We start from the raw sequence: 21,029 nt of genomic DNA, 5'->3' as shown, positions 1-21,029 counted from the left end.
CTGTGTTGTGATAGTGCTTGAAATCCAGTAATAAGTCACAACTAGGCTAGGTCCATTTCAATCTATGGAACCTATGGAAGAGGTGACCCACCAGATCCCCACTGATTCAGTGGGCCTACTGAATTCCAACTTAATACTGGATTTCAGCCGGTATGCTGTCCTTCATGACTCATGACCTGGTTGAAAATGAGAGTAGGGAGAAATACGATTTGGCTTGTAAGGGATTATTTCCAGTGCAAGTGGAGCTTTAAAAAGTCACGTTTGGGACCACAGTTCCTAACATGACTAATGGACACTGGCTATATTAGCTGGAGGAATCTGGGTGTTGTAGTCCAAGCAGACAACTTTCCTAAGCTCTGCTCATGGAAGCCCCTCAGGAGCCATGTTCCTCATAACTGAATGGAGAACATCAGGTGTCAAACAGTCCTTCATCTTAAAAGAAAACACTGTATGGATTAACACTGTATGATGTTGCAAATTCTCTCTTCGTTAGAATCGCTGTTTAATCGGAGGGTTGAAGAAAAATCCAAAGAGCTGTTTTTCACACCCTTGGGCTGGCACCACAGCAATCTGGACCTGCTGAGGGAGGAGAATGGGGAAAAGCAAGCCATGGAGAGGCTGCTGTAAGTTGAGGCCTACAGTGCTGAGAAGCCTGGATGCTTTGACAGCGTGCTGTGCTCTGTCAGTTGGACTTTCTGTAACAACATCTGGGAATAAATGGTCAGCAAAAACAAAACAAAAATAAAATAAAAAAAGATAAAGAAGACAAAATTGTTATGGCACCTCAAAGACTTACTGCTATTATTTTCATGTGAGCTTTCATGGACAAACCCACTTCTTCAGACTTCTTTGAGGGAATAAATCTGACATTGGGAATAAATCGGGATCCTTCCCAGTTCCATTTAGCATTTGTACCTGGATGTGGAGCTGGGGTTGTTGGTTTGAATCCCAGCTGTGTCCTTTTGTGTAGCCTTGGGCATGTTGCTTATTGCCAGAGTGACCCCAGAAAAAAAGGAATGGTAAAATACTTCTGAGTAGTCTGTACAGTATCTAGAAAACTTTGGAAAGGGTAGCCCTACTTCAGAATTTATGACATGTAATCATTCTTACTAACAAAAGCTCAGAGGGATCTGTGTGTCTTGTATTGAGATGTATGTCATGTACTGTAGCTAAGGCTACATTAACCTATGTAGTTAAGGATCTTGGTACAAGTTCACGAGTAGAGGGAATATTTCCCTATCAGAGCGGTTCATAAGTCAAAATGTTTGTAAATAGGGCCGTTCGTAAGTAGAGGGTTGACATATATATGTATGTGTATGTATGTATATGTGTCTGTGTCTGTGTGTGTGTAAATATATATATAAAAGTGGAAGAAGATGTCATCAGTACTTTTAAGATCTATGTGGCTCTCTCCTCTTTCCTGACATTTTGCCGTGTTTTCAAAACATCTCTCTGCAGCTCGGCTAATCACAACCACATGATGGCACTCCTGCAGCAGCTGCTGTACAATGAATCATTGTCCCTCTCCTGGAGAGATATCATTGTGCCTGTGGTCTGCCAGGTGGTTCAGACTGTCCGACCTGATGTGAAGAACAGAGATGATGACATGGATATCCGTCAGTTCGTCCACATCAAAAAAGTGAGTCCTCATGATGTGGAGAATTGGGAATGGGAGAGAAGTGTTTGGAGCGGTAGATTGACCATCAAAGAGAGGAGCACTTGATGTGCTGAAACACAGCTTTGCCCTCTACAACTTGTGACCCACCAAGTCAAACACTGTGCATGTGCCCCCCCCCCCCCAAGAAGGCAGTAGTGCACCAAGATCAAGATTAACCTCCTGGTATTGCTTGCCTGGGCTAGATGTTTGCCATTGCCAAGATTCAAGGAAGACGAGCTATATCTAGAGTGAGACAGCCAAACAAGGAATTGCCAACTCTGAAAATGGCAAGCAATAATATTTTGCTGTAGCTTTTACAACTTGTGAAAATATCTTTGACCAAAACTAGTGTCTAGCTTTTCTAAAGTTTAAGCACGTGCAGAAAACAAACATAAAAATGAATGTCTTATTGATCATAAAGCTAACCTAGTGTTATGAAGTGAGTTCCTGGTAGCAAAAAAGAAAGATTTGCCTCCCCCTGCCCAGTAATGCACATTTTATACAAATGTTCAAAGAACAGTTTTGAAAATATGCAAAATGTTTGAGATGAATGAAGAAATTTTGACACTTTCTTGTTGGGGAGAAAAGGTTTTGTTGTTTTTGTTGTCCCACTCTCTGTGTAAAGGCAAACCAAGGTAGGGATTTATCAAGGTAGTTATTACCTTTGGCTGACAAACATGGAATGGGGCTATGCACCTGGATGGCTGGTGTGCAGAATCTGTGTGGTATGTCCTTTGCATTTGTGTAAAAAGGTTATGTACTTCGATAGTACAGATGGGTAGTCTCAAGAGCTCAGGGATTGCCCATACAAAAATTGGCAGATGTTTGAGAAAACCCTCTTGCACTATCTACAGTGGTGCCTCGCTTAACGACGTTAATTAGTTCCAGCGATATCGCTGTAGAGTGAAAAATGTCGTAAATCGAAATAAAAAACCTATTGAAACACATTAAAACCTGGTTAATGTGTTCCACTGGGCTAAAAACTCACAGTCCAGCGAAGATCCTCCATACGGTGGCCATTTTCGGTGCCTGTATAGCAAGGAATCCATCCCTAAGCACAGTGGGTAGTAATTTTGAGCACCCGGCAGCCATTTTGAAAGCCCAACGATCAGCTGTTTTGATCATCGTAATGTGAAGAATTGGTTCCCGAAGCAGGGAACCGATCTTCGCAAACCGAAAAACCCCCATTTAAAACATTGTTTTGCGATCGCAAAAAGATCGTCATAAAGTGGATTCGTCGTAATGTGGGGCAATCGTTAAGCGGGGCACAACTGTAGTTGTCAAATAAAAATTTTAAAAATCACTGTGTATGTGGAAGCCCCAGAAAGCTTGGCAAAATTGCTCTCATACTCATCTACATTTTTTCAAAAAGATGTTTTTTAATTTAATGGGTGCCCAAAGAGTCGTTCATTTCATTCATTTTTTGTTGTTTGTGCCCCACCTTTCTCCCCGAGAGAACTCAGTGCGACTTACATTATTAAAACAGACAATTGTTGTTTAGTCGTTAAATTATGTCTGACTCTTCGTGACCCCTTGGACCAGAGCACGGCAGGCCCTCCTGTCTTTCACTGCCTCCCGGAGTTGGGTCAAATTCATGTTGGTGGCTTCGATGACACTTCATCCATCTCGTCCTCTGTCGTCCCCTTCTCCTCTTGCCTTCACACTTTCCCAACATCAAGGTCTTTTCCAGGGAATTTTCTCTTTTCATGAGATGGCCAAAGTATTGGAGCCTCAGCTTCAGGATCCGTCCTTCCAGTGAGCACTCAGGGTTGATTTCCTTCAACCCTGAAGGAATTTTCCTTACATTATTAAAATAGACAATATTAAGAGTCAGAAATACAATAACATATTAAAAAGCAGTTAAAGTACTATATTAAAACAGGCTATTTAAAAAAAAGTTTAAAAGGCATTTTAAAATATATGAACAGCTCCGTTTTAAAGCTCCTCCCTTAGGGAGCCAGTCACCAAGAAAAATCCTGCTTCAAGAGAAAGGACTGAAGAGGGAACTGGCCTAGCCTCCCACAGGAGGGAGTTCCACAGCATAGAACTAGCAGCAGAGAAGATTAGATTAGCCATTCTTCACTCTCAAGAGAGTATGGTAACATGCTCTGAATGGAGGCTTTGGAACAGCATTTAGTGTGGCTGAAAAGGCCAATTTGAGAGTGACCATCCCTTCCACACTGTAGACAAATACAGTCTGTCCCCTGTCCAGTTCCCTGATTTTGCTGATTTTGGGTCTGCCTAGACGTGCTGAACAAGTGGCTCTTCAAAATGGGAGAGGCCATGATGCAAGGCCTGCCTCCAGGCTGAACGCTCAGATGTCAAGGTTTCTCGTATGTTGAGGTCCATTCCTAAGGCCTTCAGATCCCTCTTGCAGATATCCTTGTATCACAGCTGTGGTCTCTGTCTGGGGCACTTTCACTGCACTAATTCTCCATACAGGAGATCTTTTGGAATCCAACCATCAGCCATTCTCACAACATGCCCAAGCCAAAATAGATGTCGCTGTTTCAGGAATATATCCATGCTAAATATTCCAGCTCGTTCTAGGACTGCTCTATTTGGAACCTTGTCCTGCCAGGTGATACCAAAAATGCATCAGAGGCAATGCATATGGAAGGTGTTCAGCTTCCTCTCCTGCTGTGCACAAAGGGTCTAGGACTCACTGCAGTACAGCAGTGTGCTCAGGTCACAGGCTCTATAGACCTGGATCTTGGTATATGCTGTCAGCTTCTTATTAAGCCAGAGGGATGTGGTGGCGCTGCGGGTTAAACCACAGAAGCCTCTGTGTTGTGAGATCTGTAGGTCTTCAGCTGTAAATTTGAATCCCAGTGAAGGAGTGAGCGCCCGTTGCTTGTCCCATCTCCTGCCAGCCTAGCAGTTCAAAAGCATGCAAATGCAAGTAGATAAATAGGGACCACCTCGGTGGGAAGGTAATAGCGTTCCGTGTCTAAGTCGCACTGGCTATGTGACCAAGGAAGATTGTCTTCGGACAAACGCTGGCTCTATGGCTTGGAAACGGGGATGAGCACCGCCCCCTAGAGTCGAACGCGACTGGACAAAAATTGTCAAGGGGAACCTTTACCTTTACCTTCTTTGTGAGTCTAGAGAACATGGTAACTGCTTTGCCAGCAGAGAAGGCTGTCTCACGAAACTCACCTGTGATGGCGGTGTGTTCAAGAAAAACGCTTCCCCTGAATATACTAAAATCTGAACAAACTCCTGAAGGGGAATTTCAGTCTTTCAGATAGCTTGGATCCAAGTTGTATGGGGCTTGATAGGTCAAAAGGGATAAGATGACATTTGAAAGGGATAAGATGACATGTACATACAGTGGGGTCTTGACTTACGAACTTAATCCGTATTGGAAGGCAGTTCTCAGGTCGAAAAGTTCTTAAGTCGAATCTGCATTTCCCATAGGAATGCATTGAAAACCATTTAATCCGTATCTGCTCTTTTCGTCCATAGAAACTAATGGGAAGCTGCTATTCCGCCTTCTGCCACTAGAGGGGGATATTTTTCTTTTTTCCTTTTAACCTAAAATGACCTAGCTTTTAAAAAAAGGAAAAAAAAGAGTTCGTAACTCAAATCTAAGTTCGTAAGTCGAGTCCTATGAGAGCGGTTTGTAAGTCGAAACGTTCGTATGTCGAGCCGTTCGTAAGTCGAGACCCCACTGTAAGCACCTTCAATTCTGTACATACCAAAGTAGATTTACTGATGGCTGTAGGGATCACCCTGCTTTGGCTCAGGTAGAAGATTATTTGCATGTACTGTACCTATGAGAGCTGTTGGAAGGCGGAGCCGGAGAAACTAGAAGGGAGGGGTGAGTTCGAGTCTAGTGAGTTCAGTAAGAGGCAGATAAGAGAGATAGTTTGGATTTGCGTTAGAGAGAGACTTTAAGGAGTGAATAGTCAGAGTGTGACCTGTATTAGTTACGATAGAAAATGTTAAAGGAACCTACTGAAACTTTGTGTAACTTTAAGAATGTGCGTAAGAACTGGTTGTTCTGGGTTTTTAGGGCTCTTTGGCCGTGTTCTGAAGGTTGTTCTCCCTGACGTTTCGCCAGTCTCTGTGGCCGGCATCTTCAGAGGACAGCAGCCTGTGCTCTGGTCCTCTGAAGATGCCAGCCACAGAGACTGGCGAAACGTCAGGAAGAACAACCTTCAGAACACGGCCAAAGAGCCCGAAAAACCCAGAACAACCATTAGATCCCGGCTGTGAAAGCCTTTGTGAATGCTTAAGAACTATTCCTAAAACAACCTGTAATCAATAAACCTGTTCCTGTTTAAAAGTTCATTACTGAAAAGACTTCAGTCTTTCATAGGAAATATAGGGAAGATAAAGAGATCAACTGGTGGCAGCGTGTTAAAGGGCGTGTTGGGATACTCATGTGAGCTCTGTGTTTGGTGAAACAAGCAGAGGCCACGGTTTAAACATCACAATGGCCTATTACCATCTTCCCTCTCATCCCATAGTCCCAAACCTATTATAGATTTAACCAGTTCTTACTGGGGAATTACCTATCTTAAATTAGAAATATTCTGTAGCTATGCCATAGAGTTTAGCCAAAAAGAAATAAGGATGGTGATAGTAGTCAGGAGAGTATTTTTTTAATGTGTGCCTGTGCTTAGTGATAGTGGTTGGGAAGCTAGTTGAAAGATATCAAAGGGGTTCTTAAATCAATCACATATCTCATTTTGAGTGTCTGGGAAATGGGACACCCCTGGAATGTGCTGCTCTCCTGAAAGAAGTAATTTGAACTGTTTCTGCCCAATGTATCTTGGTTTGCCTAGTAAACTGAATATCTGAAAAAGTATTAACCATATAAATAGGAGACTGGGTAAATCTGTGGCCTTTGAAGGCCATACCTGTGAGTCCAGTTGAAGAAACGTGGGGGCTGTATTTTGTTGACTGCTTCTTGTTAGCTTTCTGATATTAGGGGGAGGGATCCAATATTAAGCTCCTTTGCTTTTAAATCTACTTCCTAATGCAATTTTGAGTTGATTAGACATCAACAGGAATTATGTATAATCAAATATTTTTCTGTTTTGCCAGATTCCAGGTGGAAAAAAATTTGACTCAGTGGTGGTGAATGGCTTTGTATGCACCAAAAACATAGCACACAAAAAGGTATGATGCAACTGCTTTAGTTTCTGTCGAGTGGCAACATAGATAACTGAAGGGAAATGTATGCTGGTTCATTTGATTCCTAATTTACAAGTTCTGTGACTCCCCCCCTCCCCACCCTTGGGGGGCTCAGTCTTCTGTCTCCACTGTTTGATTCCAAGCATACACATCTTGACAAATGTTACTAAAATGTGTTGTCAGATATGCACAAAAATGGAGAAGGATGGGTTCCCCAAGTTTGGAACAGCTGATACCAGAAGTCCTAGGAACAGTTGAGTCCCATTCTGTATCAGGGCCTTTTAGAATTCATGTCCTATGAGTATAAGAATAGTGTCCACTCCTTCACTCTCGACTTTGCAGTGAAGCTCTTGCCCTTGGTTGAGCAGAGCTTAGAAAAAGTTACAGTACTTTTTAAGATTTTTTTCAAGCTTTGTGAATCTTTGAGCCAGCTAGTGGCCATATTGGGTGGGCTGGGAATCTATAAATTGTAATCCAAAAAAGTAACTTCTCTGAGCCCTTGAAAGGTCAGTGCATAGAGGTCCCTGGGGCAACCACTGCCGTTTTGACATTATGAGGTGAGCTTTCTAGCCCAGCCCCAGCACTCCAGGTACAAGGAATGCAGGTTTGTGTGTTTCAACCTGAATAGGTAGTTGTCTGTAGGTTGCTGGGTTTATAAAGACTAACAATTCATCCTGTAAGTATTAAAAAAGGTATCAGGTATGGCTGACTTTCTTATATCTTCATTTCTTTTTTAAACTGCTACATGTCAGAGAGAGGGTTGGCCATCTACCACCATATTATCCATAGAAGGAGTGGGAAAGGTGTGGCCCTCCAAATGTTGTTGAATTTCAGTTCCCAGGAGCGTCGGCCAGCTTAATCAGCGATTGGGTTGACAGGGGGTCTGGTTCAGCAACATCTGGAGGATTATGTGTTGAATACCCATGACCTACTCTGAGTGACAGAAACTCTCAGACAGTGGTCTTTCCCAGGCATACATAGAGGTAAACTCAGTACCTTCTGTGTGCAGTGTGTATTTTGGCTTTTGACCTGCAATGCTCCCTCTTGACCCGTTTAAAGCAAAGCAAAAAGCAAAGTGTGCTGCTTATATACCACCCTATAGTGCTTCAAGCACTCTCTGGGCGGTTTACAAGTTAGTTACGCAGGCTACACATTGCCCCCCCCCAAGTGAGCTGGGTACTCATTTTACTGACCTCAGAAGGATGGAAGGCTGAGTCAACCATGAGCCGGCTACCTGGGATTGAACCCCAGGTTGTGAGCACAGTTTAGGCTGCAGTGCAACAGTTTAACCACTGTGCCTCGAGGCTCTTTTAAGGAAAGCTTTTTATCTGTCTTTTGTATGGTATGGCAAAGGAATACTTTTCATGATTTTTTTCTCTTTCTAGATGAACTCCTGTATTAAAAATCCCAAAATTCTTCTACTGAAGTGTTCCATTGAGTATCTCTATCGAGAAGAAACAAAGTTCACGTGTATTGATCCCATTGTCCTTCAGGTCAGAATAGTTTTCTCCTGCACCCTCTCTGTTCTGTAGCATCACATAAAAGTCTAATGAGCTGGCTTATTCTGCTGTGGTTTATTTAATATTTGTGGCCTGGTTTCACCAATATTTCCAGATTTATTTGACTACCTTTTGGGGGTCTTGCTACAAAAGCTACCTCTTTCATAACTACCAAAAGGTCACTGCTTGTTCCAATTCATTTATCATCTTCTATTCAGTAATGTGAAAGAGTATCTAGTAAATGAAGTAGATTTTAATGGCTTCAATTTGTAAAAACCATAAAAAGATCTTGGGGAGTCACCTTCAGCGTTATACTATACTGCAGGGGGTCCCCAACCCCTGGTCCGTCTCCTGGTACCAGGCTGTGGCCTTGGCAGGACCAGGCCACATCTTCCAGCCTCCCTGCACGCCCACCCGCATGCACGGTGTGCCCACCTGCACACACAGGGGCCCCTCCCAAGCACACATGCGCGAGAGTGTGCCCCCCCCCCACGGACCCAACCAGTCCACAGTTTGGAAGGGGTTGGGGACCACTGCTATACTGGATGACTCAGAAGTCAGTGGGCCTTGCTGTCTAATAACTATGCCCAGGATAGCAACTTTGACATTCTCTGATCCACTAGTAACTCATTCAAACACAAGCTTTGAACCAAAGCTTGAAATATATATATATATATTTTTTGCAGATTCTAGATGAACCTCGTGTTAAGCATAAGAGTATGTATACTGGTTAAAACAAAAAAGGAGAAGGGATGTGCAGACCTGTAACATGTTTCTTACATCTGATGACATTGGGATGTTACCTCTGCAATGTTCCTCTGTGAATAATACTTAAATCTAGGATGCTGTTTAGATCTTTAGGCTTCCTCGCTTGAGAGCCTCCCATGGATTTTAACAAAGCTTACTTTCTGAAGAAGCATGTTCAGATTTGTGGCCCTTTTCATACCTCATCTTGAGATACTGCCTGTTTTTTTGTAGCATACACACGATGCATGAATAACATTTTTTCCTACTTTAGGAAAGGGAATTCTTGAAGAATTATGTCCAGCGGATAGTGGATGTCAGGCCTACTTTGGTCTTGGTGGAAAAAACGGTGTCCCGCATTGCCCAAGACATGCTGCTAGAACATGGCATTACTCTGGTCATCAACGTTAAGCCGGTAAATCCTACAATTCTAAATGTAAATGCAGTTGATTGCCTTGAAGTGGTGTGATTCCTTAAATAATATCATGTGGAATGAGAGAGATTGGGTTGCCAATCTCTAACCAAGCTATTTGTCTTTGGTTAGATTGGTGTGTGTGTGTGTGTGTGTGTGTGTGTGTGTGAGAGAGAGAGAGAGAGAGAGAGAGAGAGAGAGATCAATTGGCTTCTGACTCTCCCTGTTTTTCCTTTTAAAAATGTTTCGGTGTTCTCATGCTCTATTGAAATTAGCTACTTCTTTCCTTTCCTTCCCTTCCATTTTTTTCTTTTGGTAAAAGAATTAGAATTCCTATGGAGGGCTTGAGCAACAGGTTGGGCTGCAGTTCATGCACTGTATCGCCTTTGTCCTCTTTCTGTCAAATAGGCGCAGGCAGCCTCTTGCCATTCTTCTCAGTTGATCAGTATTTTCAGAAGAGCTTGAGCTGGGTCAAATCAAATACTTCTTGATCCAGCAGTCTGATCACACAGTGGCCATCTGGACCCCCTCCCATTTTTATTTTAAACTGGTCTTCAAGGGTATATTGCCTCTGGTACTGAAAATAATCTGAAGGTTTCATGACTTGGAGCCAGTTGAAGTGTTATGCTCTGTGAATTTGTGTTGACTCCTTTTAAAGCTGTTCATGCAGGCAATCACATATTGTGGCAGTCAGTTCCACAATTAAACTGTGTGTTTTGTACTTTATTATGTTGCAATTCGTGCTTCTAGAGTCTTTGTTAGCATTTCTGAATCACTGCAAAAAACAAAGTGAGGTGCCACAGAGCTGTACTGCAGCTAAAACTGTGGTCACGACCTGGGGTTCAAATCCCAGGTAGCCGGCTCAAGGTTGACTCAGCCTTCCATCCTTCCGAGGTCAGTAAAATGAGTACCCAGCTTGCTGGGAGGGCAATGTGTAGCCTGTATAATTAAAAATTGTAAACTGCCCGGAGAGTGCTTGTAGCGCTATGGGGCGGTATATAAGTCCGATAAATAAATAAATAAATAAATAAATAAATAAATAAATAAATAAATAAATAAATAAATAAATAAATAAATAAATAAATAAATAAATAAATAAATAAATAAATAAATAAATAAATAAATGTGTAATAAATGTGTAAATGCTCTGTAGTTTTTATACAGTGTGCATCTCCAGTTGAGATTTGGCAGATAATTTATTATGCTTTACATCTTGCATCACAAAATAGTCTTCTGTAGCTTCTTAGATGCAAGCGCAATGAGAGGTAAAGTGCAAAGCCCTTGTTCTTTATCAATGTTTTGCAGCATGTCTTGGACAGAGTAAGCCGAATGACTCAGGGGGATGTACTAATGTCAATGGATCAGCTGCTGACGAGGCCACACTTGGGGACCTGCCATAAATTTTACATACAGGTTTTTCAGTTGCCAAATGGTAAGTAAAACTAAGAAACACTGGGCCTTTTTTAGAAAAAAATAGTATGACCCCATAACTCATGGGATGACTCAGTACAGTGGTGCCTCGCAAGACAAATGCCTCACAGGATGAAAAACTCTCAAGACAAATGGTTTTGGCAATGGGGTTGATGACTCGCAAGATGAATGTTCCTATGGCCATGCTTCACAAGATGAATGTTTTCCGTTTTTTGTTCCTGCCTCATGTTTGCTGATTTTTAAATGTTTTTCTATGATGTTTAAAAAGTTAAAGTTTTTTGATTGAAATTTTTGAAATCATCTGCACAATATGTATGGCTTTAAAGAGCACTTAATAAACCCTTTGTAAACCAAATTTGACTTTGTTCTGACTTTTTTGCTCAAAGGAACGCATTAATTAGATTTCAATGCATTCCTATGGGAAAACGCGTTTCGCAAGACGACATTAACCGTGGAATGAATTAAATTCCTCTTGCGAGGCACCACTGTACTTTATACAATGCTATTTACAGTAATAGTATTATCATGCGTGATTACTGTAGCCTGACATTTATGTAGTGCTTGTAAATGTTCAAAATGCTCTGTATATATAGCCCTCTTTATCTAGACTTCCATATCAATGAGCAATATATTTAGTAATATTTACCTACATCTATAGCTACCTTATGCAATGTGTGGGTCAGTATTACCTGTCAACTTCCCACTACATGGTGGGGGTCATGTGATCTCCAGGCCACATATGGCCCCCAAAACTGCTGTTGTGGACCCCAAAATCAGCAAGATTGTTTCATTTTTTCCAAAAAAGAGAGAATTGTGTCCACATAACTCCATTTTAGCAGCAATAGAACATCTGTAGATAGAAACAGATGTCTGTGTTTTTTAATTGAAAGACTATTGTGTTGCCAAACCCCAAGAATGCTGGAGCAGGAGAATGGTACCTGCATCCCCACGACTGTCCTGCCTTTGATCTGTGCATTTGTTGAGTTTAAAAGTAATAGATAGGGTGGCTTGCCTTGAGCTACTTAGTGAAGTTAGGGCAAATTTGTGCTAATGACTTAGATTTGTAGCTCAGTCTCCCAGTCTTATCTTAAATTAGCATGTTTCATTGCAATTATACCTGTGCTCTTGCATTTTTTAAAAAAGTAGATTTACACCATTCCACCCCCCAATACCTAAAGTACTTTGATTACTTTTCTCATACAGTAAAGGGACAATCATTTACTTCTATATTATTTTGACATCTGTCAGCACATTTCCAGAGCACCAGAATCACCCTTGAGGCAAGCAGCTGAGTTAGTCAGTTGTGTCTAAACCAAACAAGAATCTTACAGTGTCTTAAAGATTGGCAAATCTGTTTATAGCATAACCTGTTATAGAACTGGAATCCATTAGAACATCATGTAAAGAAGTGCTTGGAAATTATGTAACCGATAAGACCATGTATATGTGATATATCATAGAAGACTTCCCCAGGTATTCCCCTCCAAATTTTGGAAAGAGCTGACTGTAATTTTGATGCAAAATATATCTAGGGTCCCTGGAAGAGAAAGCTAATATAAAACATATACTGGTACAATGAATCAAATGTAAATGGCTTGTTGGGGGATAGAATTCTAAAATAAACTAGCTAAAATACACTGTTAAGAATTTAACAGCAGCAAAGATCTTAAAACATTTCCCATGAAAAGCCATAGAGAACAAGCTTATTTTAAAAGCCTTCCTAAAAGTAACCATAGATTGGACAAGCCAGGGGATTAATTTTGTAAGGTAGAGGCGTCCGCTGAAAAGCATTGTATGTCTCTAGTTCCCTCCAGTCTGACTCATTTTAATGACACACCAGTAAATTGTGTTTGGATTGTTTTACAACACAGTCAGGATTGTATCAGTATAGGCAGCCCTTCAAAATAACCTGAAGCCGAACCATTTAGGGTTTTTAAAGGTCAAGCAGCAAAACCTCAGGCAACGAAGGAAGCACACTGGAAAAATGGTTGCCTGAACAGAATTGGTGTAATGTGCTCCAGTCATATAACCCCCAACAAGGATATGAGAGGCCACATTCTGTACCAGTTGAATCATTTTCAAAGGCAGCTTCATGTAGAGAAAATGAATTTTTGCAAAGCTTTTGTGGGACTGGCCAAGCTGCTTCTGCTGTAGTCGGATTGCTGTACTGTTGCTATATGCCTGTTCTTAGTTGCATGCTTGTGTTTTTTGAATGCTTAATGGTTTGAACAGCTTAGCTTCACGGTCTTATCCCTTCATGTTCTTTGATTATTATTATTAAGTGGCCCTGGGGAGCTATATGATCAGAAAGATGAAATCAATGTGATGCAAATTCGATACGTTTTGCTCCCGTGTGTGACCCAGGGATATGAATAAAAAAAAAATTCTAAGCAAAATCTTCTCCAAAGTGAAAGAGGTAGACACCATTCTCTTCTCTTTCAGATCAGACAAAAACACTGATGTTTTTTGAAGGCTGCCCCCAGCACTTGGGATGCACCATCAAGCTACGTGGTGCAGGTGAATACGAGTTGGCTCGCGTGAAGGAGATTCTTATATTTATGATCTGTGTGGCTTACCATTCTCAGCTGGAAATCTCCTTTCTTATGGATGAGTTTGCCATGCCTCCAATGCTGGCCAAAAATGGCTCCTTTCCCAATCTGACAGAAGGACAGGGAGAAGAAAATGGGCACCACGATCAGGTAAACAGCACAGCAGGAAAAGATGTTGACTCAGCATCGGACAAGCTGCCCATGATCTCTGAATTAGCATCTTCAGATGACCTCAGCAACGTGGAACAGAAAACTTTGACAGAAGAGGATGGTGAGGTCAGTGGTGATCTACAAGATGTTGCCTCCCAGAAGCAGCCAGAGCATCTTCCGATGAATTCTTCTGCTATAGCACCCTTCCTTTCTTCCACATTAGTGCTGGAGCCATTGTTGCCCCTCAGTCTGACGGACCAACAGCTGGGAATTTTAGACAATGAGCAGTTGGGGAGCATAGAGGGTATGGACGACTACCAGGAGCCCAAAAGTCAGACCAGGGAGTTTAGAGATCCCCTTCAAGATGACACTGGCTTGTATGTAGCAGAGGAAGTCACCTCCTCTGAAGATCGCCTGAGAGCTTTGTCTCTGGCATTTAAACAAGAGCTGAAGGACATTATCCTCTGCATTTCTCCATTAATCACATTCCACGAACCCTTCCTGTTAACAGAAAGAGGCATGAGATGTCCCACCAGGGAGTATTTCCTGGAACAGGTCTATGTGTCTCCCCGGCTCAACAAGGAACACAAAGAGCTGGACAGCAGAAGGAAAAGACACTTGCTGAGGGATCTGGCTGGGTTGCAAGGAATGAACGGAAGCATCCAGGCCAAACCCATCCAGATTTTACCTTCCCATGAGCTTGTGAGCACCAGAATTGCAGAGCATTTGAACAGTAGCCAAAGTTTGGCAAGAATGGTGGCTGATTTCCGGGCCAGGGGAGGAAGGATTGTACAGAAAGATTCAGACCCATTTGTACAAACCAAAGAGGCAGCTGGCATGAAGTTTGGACATAGGACTGGCGATGATGAAGAGCGAGGGTTTATTCAGAGTGAATCTCTCTGGTCTCATAAAGTAAGTGAGCAAAGCTCAAAACTGTATTGTTTAGTACTGTAGGAATGTTGAGGGGAAAGGCTGTTTTTAAAACAAGAATTTTAAAGAGAATTTTAGGCAGAGATATTCAAGCTTTAGTAGCATTTTTCAGACTTCTGAAACTGGGCCCTTTAAATTTTTCATTGGGTAGGCATCCCCTTGGCAAAAGAGTGCACAGAATCTTCACACATGTTTGTATGTGGCAAGCTGGGGTGTGTACATAAACACTGTTCCCCCAGTGACTTTAGAAGAGAACTGGGCTCCCGTCTGAAGTTGATAAGCTGGGGAAAGTGTTGCTATGGCAAGAAGTTTCCACATGCCCCTCAGGCCACTTCACCATGCACATGGCCAGCATGATACTTTGGGTGTTTTCAGGGCTAATTCCCCTCCCCTTTTTTGGGGGGGGGAAGAAAATGTCTGTGGCTAGTGTTCTTGTCCCATGATTTGAGCAGTATTATGCTACAGAAGGATGTGAGTGTGAGGGGTTGGGTGGGAGGAATATCGTCTCAAAATGTAGGAATAGGGCTTAAAGAAAGGGTGGCCCTTCCTTGTGTTGTACCCTCCATGGACCCTCATACATGAATGGCCCTGAGAATTTTTCCAGTAACAGGTAGAGGGCCATATTTCCACTGTCCTTGAAATAAGAAAGAAAAAATTAAAACCCAACCTATCCTTTTGGTACCCCAAAGTAGTGTCATGTGTATGACTTTACAGCATCTGCTATGCAAATAAGCCACCTGGGATGAAACATTTATATGCAAATGAGAAATGCATGAATACTGCACTGATTGTAAGCATTTGTTTAGTCTCCCTATAGCATTATCGCAGATCTATCCCTGCCTTCCTAAAACCTGTCGGTAATGATTGTGTGGCTTGGATGTTCTGAAAAATGACTTTGCTCTTTTGAGGAGTGATATACTAACTCTTTTTCTGGGATGTGTCTTGCTAGGTGGACTGCCTTAGCCCTGCAAACCATCAGAGACTCTGCGTTTTGTTTAGCAGCTCTTCGGCTCAATCCAGCAACGCTCCAAGTGCCTGCGTTAGCCCATGGTGTGGATTTAATTCCTTTTTTTTTCTCTCCCTCTGACTAATCTCAGTGTGTGTCTTGAATATATATATTTTCTGTGTAGACATAAGGTTGTAATTTTGTCGTGACCTTTGGCACTGGAGCAGGAAGTGCTGCTCGAGAATATATTTGTGGCATCTCTTCCACCATATTTGATATGGAGACCACTAAAATATCTGCAGCCATCTTGAATCTACCCCCCCCCCCCAAGATATCCCAGCTGAGGTGGATGTTGGAGAATAAGCAGTGGGAAGGAGCTGCCACCATATTCCCCTACATATCCCTTAACATATTCTTTAAGGCAGACGTGGGCAACTTCAGACACTATAGATGTCGTTGGACTGCCTTTCCCGGCATCTCTTGCCGTGACAGAAGTTCCAGTCCAACTGCGCTTGGAGAACTATAAGATGCCCATCCCATCCTAGAGAATTGAGCCACTGCTTTCTTTTTCCCTCCCCTGCCTGCGGAAGACACATGTGCTTTCCTAGACCTGATGCTGAAGAAATGGTAGATGGGGTGTCTTGCTGTCTTCCCTCAGTTCTGACAGAAGATCTAATCCTCCCTGGAGCCTCATGTTATACTAAAGTTGTAGAGGGTTCATACAGGAAGGCTGATACACAATGGTAATCTGTTACCTCCACAACTGGAGGCAGGTTGACTGTCAGTACCCTTTGCTCAAGAACATAATGGGAGGGAGTTGCTCTACTCATGTACTGCTATGGGTTTCCAAGTCAGGAAATTGTTAGCCATTGTGGGACATAGAATACTGGTATATTCTGGGGTGCTATAAGTGTTAACTCTCCGGTAGCAATGCAGTATTATTCTTGATTCAGTTACAGCTGGACAGTGCAATAAGGAGATGTCCAAATGCACAATTATTTGTGATCTCGGGGAGTGGAGTGTATTTCCCCAAATGCTACAGCAGGAACCTTGGCTTAACTGTGAAGGAGCAGCATTCTGGTCCATGTTGCCCAGTCACTCCTTTTTGCAGTGGGAGCAGCAAAGCAAACTAAGGGTGTCCATCATTTGTTGTTGTTTTTGGGATCTAGCAAGGAACCTGCTCTCAGGCTTGTGCCCATTTGTCACGTAAGGCAAAAAATTATGGTAAAACAAGTTCCGGGTTATTTCTCTGGCTTATTGGGAAAGGAGGAGGCCAAACGGCTGGCCCCTGCTGGCTTCACACATCACAGTAAACATGCCAGAGACCAAAGCACAGGCTTGCTGTTACAGTACATCTCTCCACCATTTGCTTTGGAACTCAGAAACTGAAGAATCTCCCCCTGTCATTGAATCACTAGCTATACGTTGAGGGGTGTGGTGGCGCTGCGGGCTAAACCGCAGAAGCCTCTGTGCTGCAAGGTCAGAAGACCAGCAGTTGTAAGATCAAATCCATGCGACAGAGTGAGCTCCCGTCGCTTTGTCCCAGCTCCTCGCCAACCTAGCAGTTTGAAAGCATGTAAATGCGAGTAGATAAATAAGTACCGTCTCAGTGGGAAGGTAAAACGGTATTCCCTAGTCATGCTGGCCACATGACAACGGAAACTGTCTTTGGACAAGCGCTGGCTCCACGGCTTGAAAAATGGGATGAGCACCGCCCCCTAGAGTCGGACACGACTGGGCTAAAAATGTCAAGGGGAACCTTTACCTTTACCTTTACCTATACGTTCATTGAACACCAGATGACTTTATTGGGATGGGTGGGGATGAGCTAAAGCCCCAGAATTGTAGCTTAGGCAATTCTAGCAGACTTCTTGGGTTTGTAGTTAAAAAAAACCCCAAGCTCTGTAGTTCTAAGATAATGATGATCCCATCCCTAGTAGGGACTACAAAAATCAAGCAATATAATGACTAAATGAGCAGTCATTTTGAAATCTGGGTTTTTTTTTTTTTTCATGGAATGTGAGCCTTTCTCAGGTTCAGGAAAAAACATGGGATCCTGAAATTCTAGGAAGTTATCCTACAACAATTCTCAAATTACACAAAAACCAAAACAAAACACAATTTTCTTGTTCTCAATTACTGTAGGATGGTGGTAATGGAGTTTTATGGAAAGAATGACCTCACTTTGGGAGTGTTTCTAGAAAGGTATTGTTTCAGGTGAGATTTACTCTGTTTAGATTTTCAGATTCTATTGTAAATGTTAATATACTGCTACAGTAAGTTTCTGTAGAGTTCCATCTGCGTTGTTTTGTACTGTTGGACTTCACTTTATTTAGTTCCTTTTTATGTAGTATTGAGCATCCCCCCCTCCCCCTTACAGGAAGTTTCATTTAGTCTGTCATCTTTATTATCCCATTCTTTCCTCCTGGAATGATTAGAGTAAATTGCTGCAGTAGTGTCACATTCAGTTGGACATTCCTTTTGTGCAGAGAAGCTCTTATTTGTTTTGATGCTCTAGAGAGACACAACTAAGGGTCAAATCAGACATTAAACTCTTTCTAGGTAACTCATTTTCCCTCTCACAATGGAGGTCAAAAAATCCCTCCACAAAAAATGTGATAAATATGTAGTTTATTTTGACCATAGTGTATTATTTACAGTACAAAGATAAACAGTTCATTTACTTAACAAGCAGAAAAAGCTTGAGGTAATTAATGTAGAATGAATACTACACAGAAGCCTCTCCCAAGCTAGTCTGTTCCAGATATTCCCATAATCCCCTCACCCTTGATTGAGCTGATTGGGGATGATGGTAGCTATAGTCCAAAACATATTAGCAGGTTTATATTGGAAAGAGTTGCTGTTCAGCATCAGGCTGAAAAATCATTATCAAGACAAAAAGTATGTTTCCTTCATGCTTCCTGCTTTGTTCCCTGAAGGCCTTCCTACCAGTGCCCAAGCATGTTCTGTGAAACGCCTATGGTGCACCATGTCCGCCGTTTTGTCCATGGTCGAGGCTGCGTACAAATCGTATTAAAGGAATTGGACTCCCCAGTGCCTGGTTACCAGCACACAATTCTTACCTACTCCTGGTGTAGAATATGCAAGCAGGTAATGAGAGATCCCTGTTCTGTTTTTTACAAAGCCAGTTCTTATAGAGTACAAGTAGTTGCTAGTGAATATTCAGAAAGCTGGGTTGTGTGGGTAGGGGAGGCAGAGCTCGTTCAGAATGTATGAGCATGTCACTAGGCCCTCTCTGTGTTGAGTTCTTGCCTTTGGCCAAGATCCAGTAGGGCCCTTCCGTATGTGACTGCGCAGTGGTTAAAACGCTGTACTGCAGCTAAAACTGTGCTCACGACCTGGGGTTCAAATCCCAGGTAGCCGGCTCAAGGTTGACTCAGCCTTCCATCCTTCCAAGGTTGGTAAAATGAGTACCCAGCTTGCTGGGGGGGCAATGTATAGCCTGTATAATGAAATTGTAAACCGCCCGGAGAGTGCTTGTAGCACTATGGGGCGGTATATAAGTCCAAAAATAAATAAATAAAATAAAATAAACTGGACTTCCTCTCCCTGCCCCAGCAAAGCCCCTGACAAAGAGGATGGTCTAGCCCTGCAGAGAAAGCTTTTAGGGCCCCACTTGGGCCTTTGATATCTCTCTGTGTACATCCATCCAGTTTTGTTGAAAACAGTAAATGCCTTGGAAGCCTGCCATTGAATGCTGTGTTCATGAGTATAATCATAAATGTCTTTATTGAGATAATCTCTACAAATTGAGACTCTATCAGTATTCCTTCCATAATATGTAGAGGATAGCTTTCTGAAGCCAAAAATAAAACTACCTTCTCAGTGACACTTTTTAATCATTTTGAAGACCTTTCATTTCCATAAGATACCAAATGAGTCAACCTTCTGTTACCTTATGCCTTCCAGGTGTATATGCCACCACAATGAGCATTTGTTGTGGGAACTGTAATCTAGCATTGTTTGGAGGGTACTAGGCAAGGGAAGATTTTTTTATAATAATAACCTTTATTGTCAATGCACAGCATGTGTGCAGTGAAATTGAATTGTTGAAAAAAATAGTTTTTGACCTTAAAAAAAAAAGGATAAAATTAGGATAAGATTCCCTTTAAGAATGTAGTACTGAGCATTCATATATGATATGTTTGCATTCTGATCCTATTCAGTACCTTTCAAATCGTAAAGCAGCTTGTGAGGTAGAACAGTTTGTATTGTGAGGGGTGTAAACAGGGCTGAGTTATAGTGGCTTGTCCCAGGCTATCCAGTGAGTTTGTTTATATATAAGATTGAGATTTGAGGCAGTTTATGCTCCAATCATTTTATTATGTCTTATTTGGAGAGAACAGAGAGAGTACTGAACTGTGAGAGAATAAATTGATAGAGAAAAATCTGCTTTATTTTAATAATGTTAAAATAGTTCTAAGCATGGAAGAGGGCATGCCACAAGTTAGGCTATTTGGGTTTTTGAAAGGGTTGCATGTCTGTAAAACTGGGCTCTTCAGATTCAACTGTTATCTGGAGTTATTCCTCTGTTATCTGGAGATCTGCTAGTCCTGATGTTTATTAACACTACCAGTAGGAGTTTGGGCTAGGCATATGTACATGCTTTGAATTCTGAACCCACCCAGTAAGACAGTATTGTCTAGCTTGAGTGCTTGTCCATTGTTGCATTCAGATGAACTTGTTTGAACATTTCCAGGTAACGCCAGTTGTTCCACTTTCCAATGATTCATGGTCGATGTCCTTTGCCAAATACCTTGAGCTCCGTTTTTATGGGCACCAGTACACCCGAAGGGCAAACGCTGAGCCATGTGGCCACTCTATACATCATGACTATCACCAGTATTTTTCCTACAATCAGATGGTGGCCTCTTTCAGGTAACAATCCAGACATCTTTCCTCCCCTTAAGATTTAAAATTTCTGATTGCAAAAATAAGAGGGGTGCAACCTATTTAATTTTGTATATTGCATTTTAATTTTTTTAATTAAATCCTATCTAGGTCAATAACGTAAATATCATATACTCGATAATTTTTCTAGTTCTCTTTATGTTCATACAGAAGTTTCCAGTGTAGTAAACACAGGCCAAACATGCCCCCTGAAAATTTACTGGTAACCAACCATCAAACACAACCGTTTTAGTTAGGATTTGTATAATATATGATGACAAACCCTTCCAGCTACAATTATCATTTCATCAGTGTTATAATGAGATGTTTTAAATTTCAACAAGCTAATTAGTGAAGAGAAAGCTATCCTTATTTTTCTTGTACTGATACATTGTCAGTTCAATCAAATATTTAATACTGCACCTATTTTTAGTCTGCTACACAGAGCTATTAATAATTTCCAAGTTACCAAAATCTTTTATTCTTCTTGCCTGTTAATAATAAAATGTCAGACTTCAAAATACTCTAACATTTCCTCATGTTTAGTAGTCGCCATTCTTTCAGGCCAAGTAAATGATCTGCTGGTGTCCCCAAATTTTGGGTGTAATGATTGAACAATTTTTCTGTAACCATAGTTAGTGCGATGGGGGATAGG

At 41.8% G+C, this 21,029-nt stretch overlaps 1 protein-coding gene across 9 annotated transcripts in view; it reads left to right on the top strand.

Moving 5' to 3' along the window:
- PIKFYVE (phosphoinositide kinase, FYVE-type zinc finger containing) overlaps positions 1 to 21,029 on the top strand; it is a 102,184-nt gene that overhangs the window by 47,245 nt on the left and 33,910 nt on the right. For all 9 annotated transcript variants that reach the window (XM_078379439.1, XM_078379429.1, XM_020780708.3 and 6 more), the window contains 11 exons: positions 494 to 623; positions 1,459 to 1,639; positions 6,713 to 6,787; positions 8,188 to 8,295; positions 9,320 to 9,460; positions 10,763 to 10,889; positions 13,331 to 14,499; positions 15,467 to 15,567; positions 17,609 to 17,680; positions 18,403 to 18,574; positions 20,184 to 20,362. In XM_078379439.1, the coding sequence (XP_078235565.1) occupies positions 494 to 623; positions 1,459 to 1,639; positions 6,713 to 6,787; positions 8,188 to 8,295; positions 9,320 to 9,460; positions 10,763 to 10,889; positions 13,331 to 14,499; positions 15,467 to 15,567; positions 17,609 to 17,680; positions 18,403 to 18,574; positions 20,184 to 20,362 (2,455 nt within the window). The remainder of the gene's footprint in view (positions 1 to 493; positions 624 to 1,458; positions 1,640 to 6,712; positions 6,788 to 8,187; positions 8,296 to 9,319; positions 9,461 to 10,762; positions 10,890 to 13,330; positions 14,500 to 15,466; positions 15,568 to 17,608; positions 17,681 to 18,402; positions 18,575 to 20,183; positions 20,363 to 21,029) is intronic.

The sequence above is a fragment of the Pogona vitticeps genome, chromosome 1, assembly GCF_051106095.1.
Source record: "Pogona vitticeps strain Pit_001003342236 chromosome 1, PviZW2.1, whole genome shotgun sequence".
Taxonomy (NCBI): domain Eukaryota; kingdom Metazoa; phylum Chordata; class Lepidosauria; order Squamata; family Agamidae; genus Pogona; species Pogona vitticeps.
The sequence above is the reverse complement of the archived record's forward strand: the minus strand, read 5'-3'. Positions and strand labels throughout refer to the sequence as shown.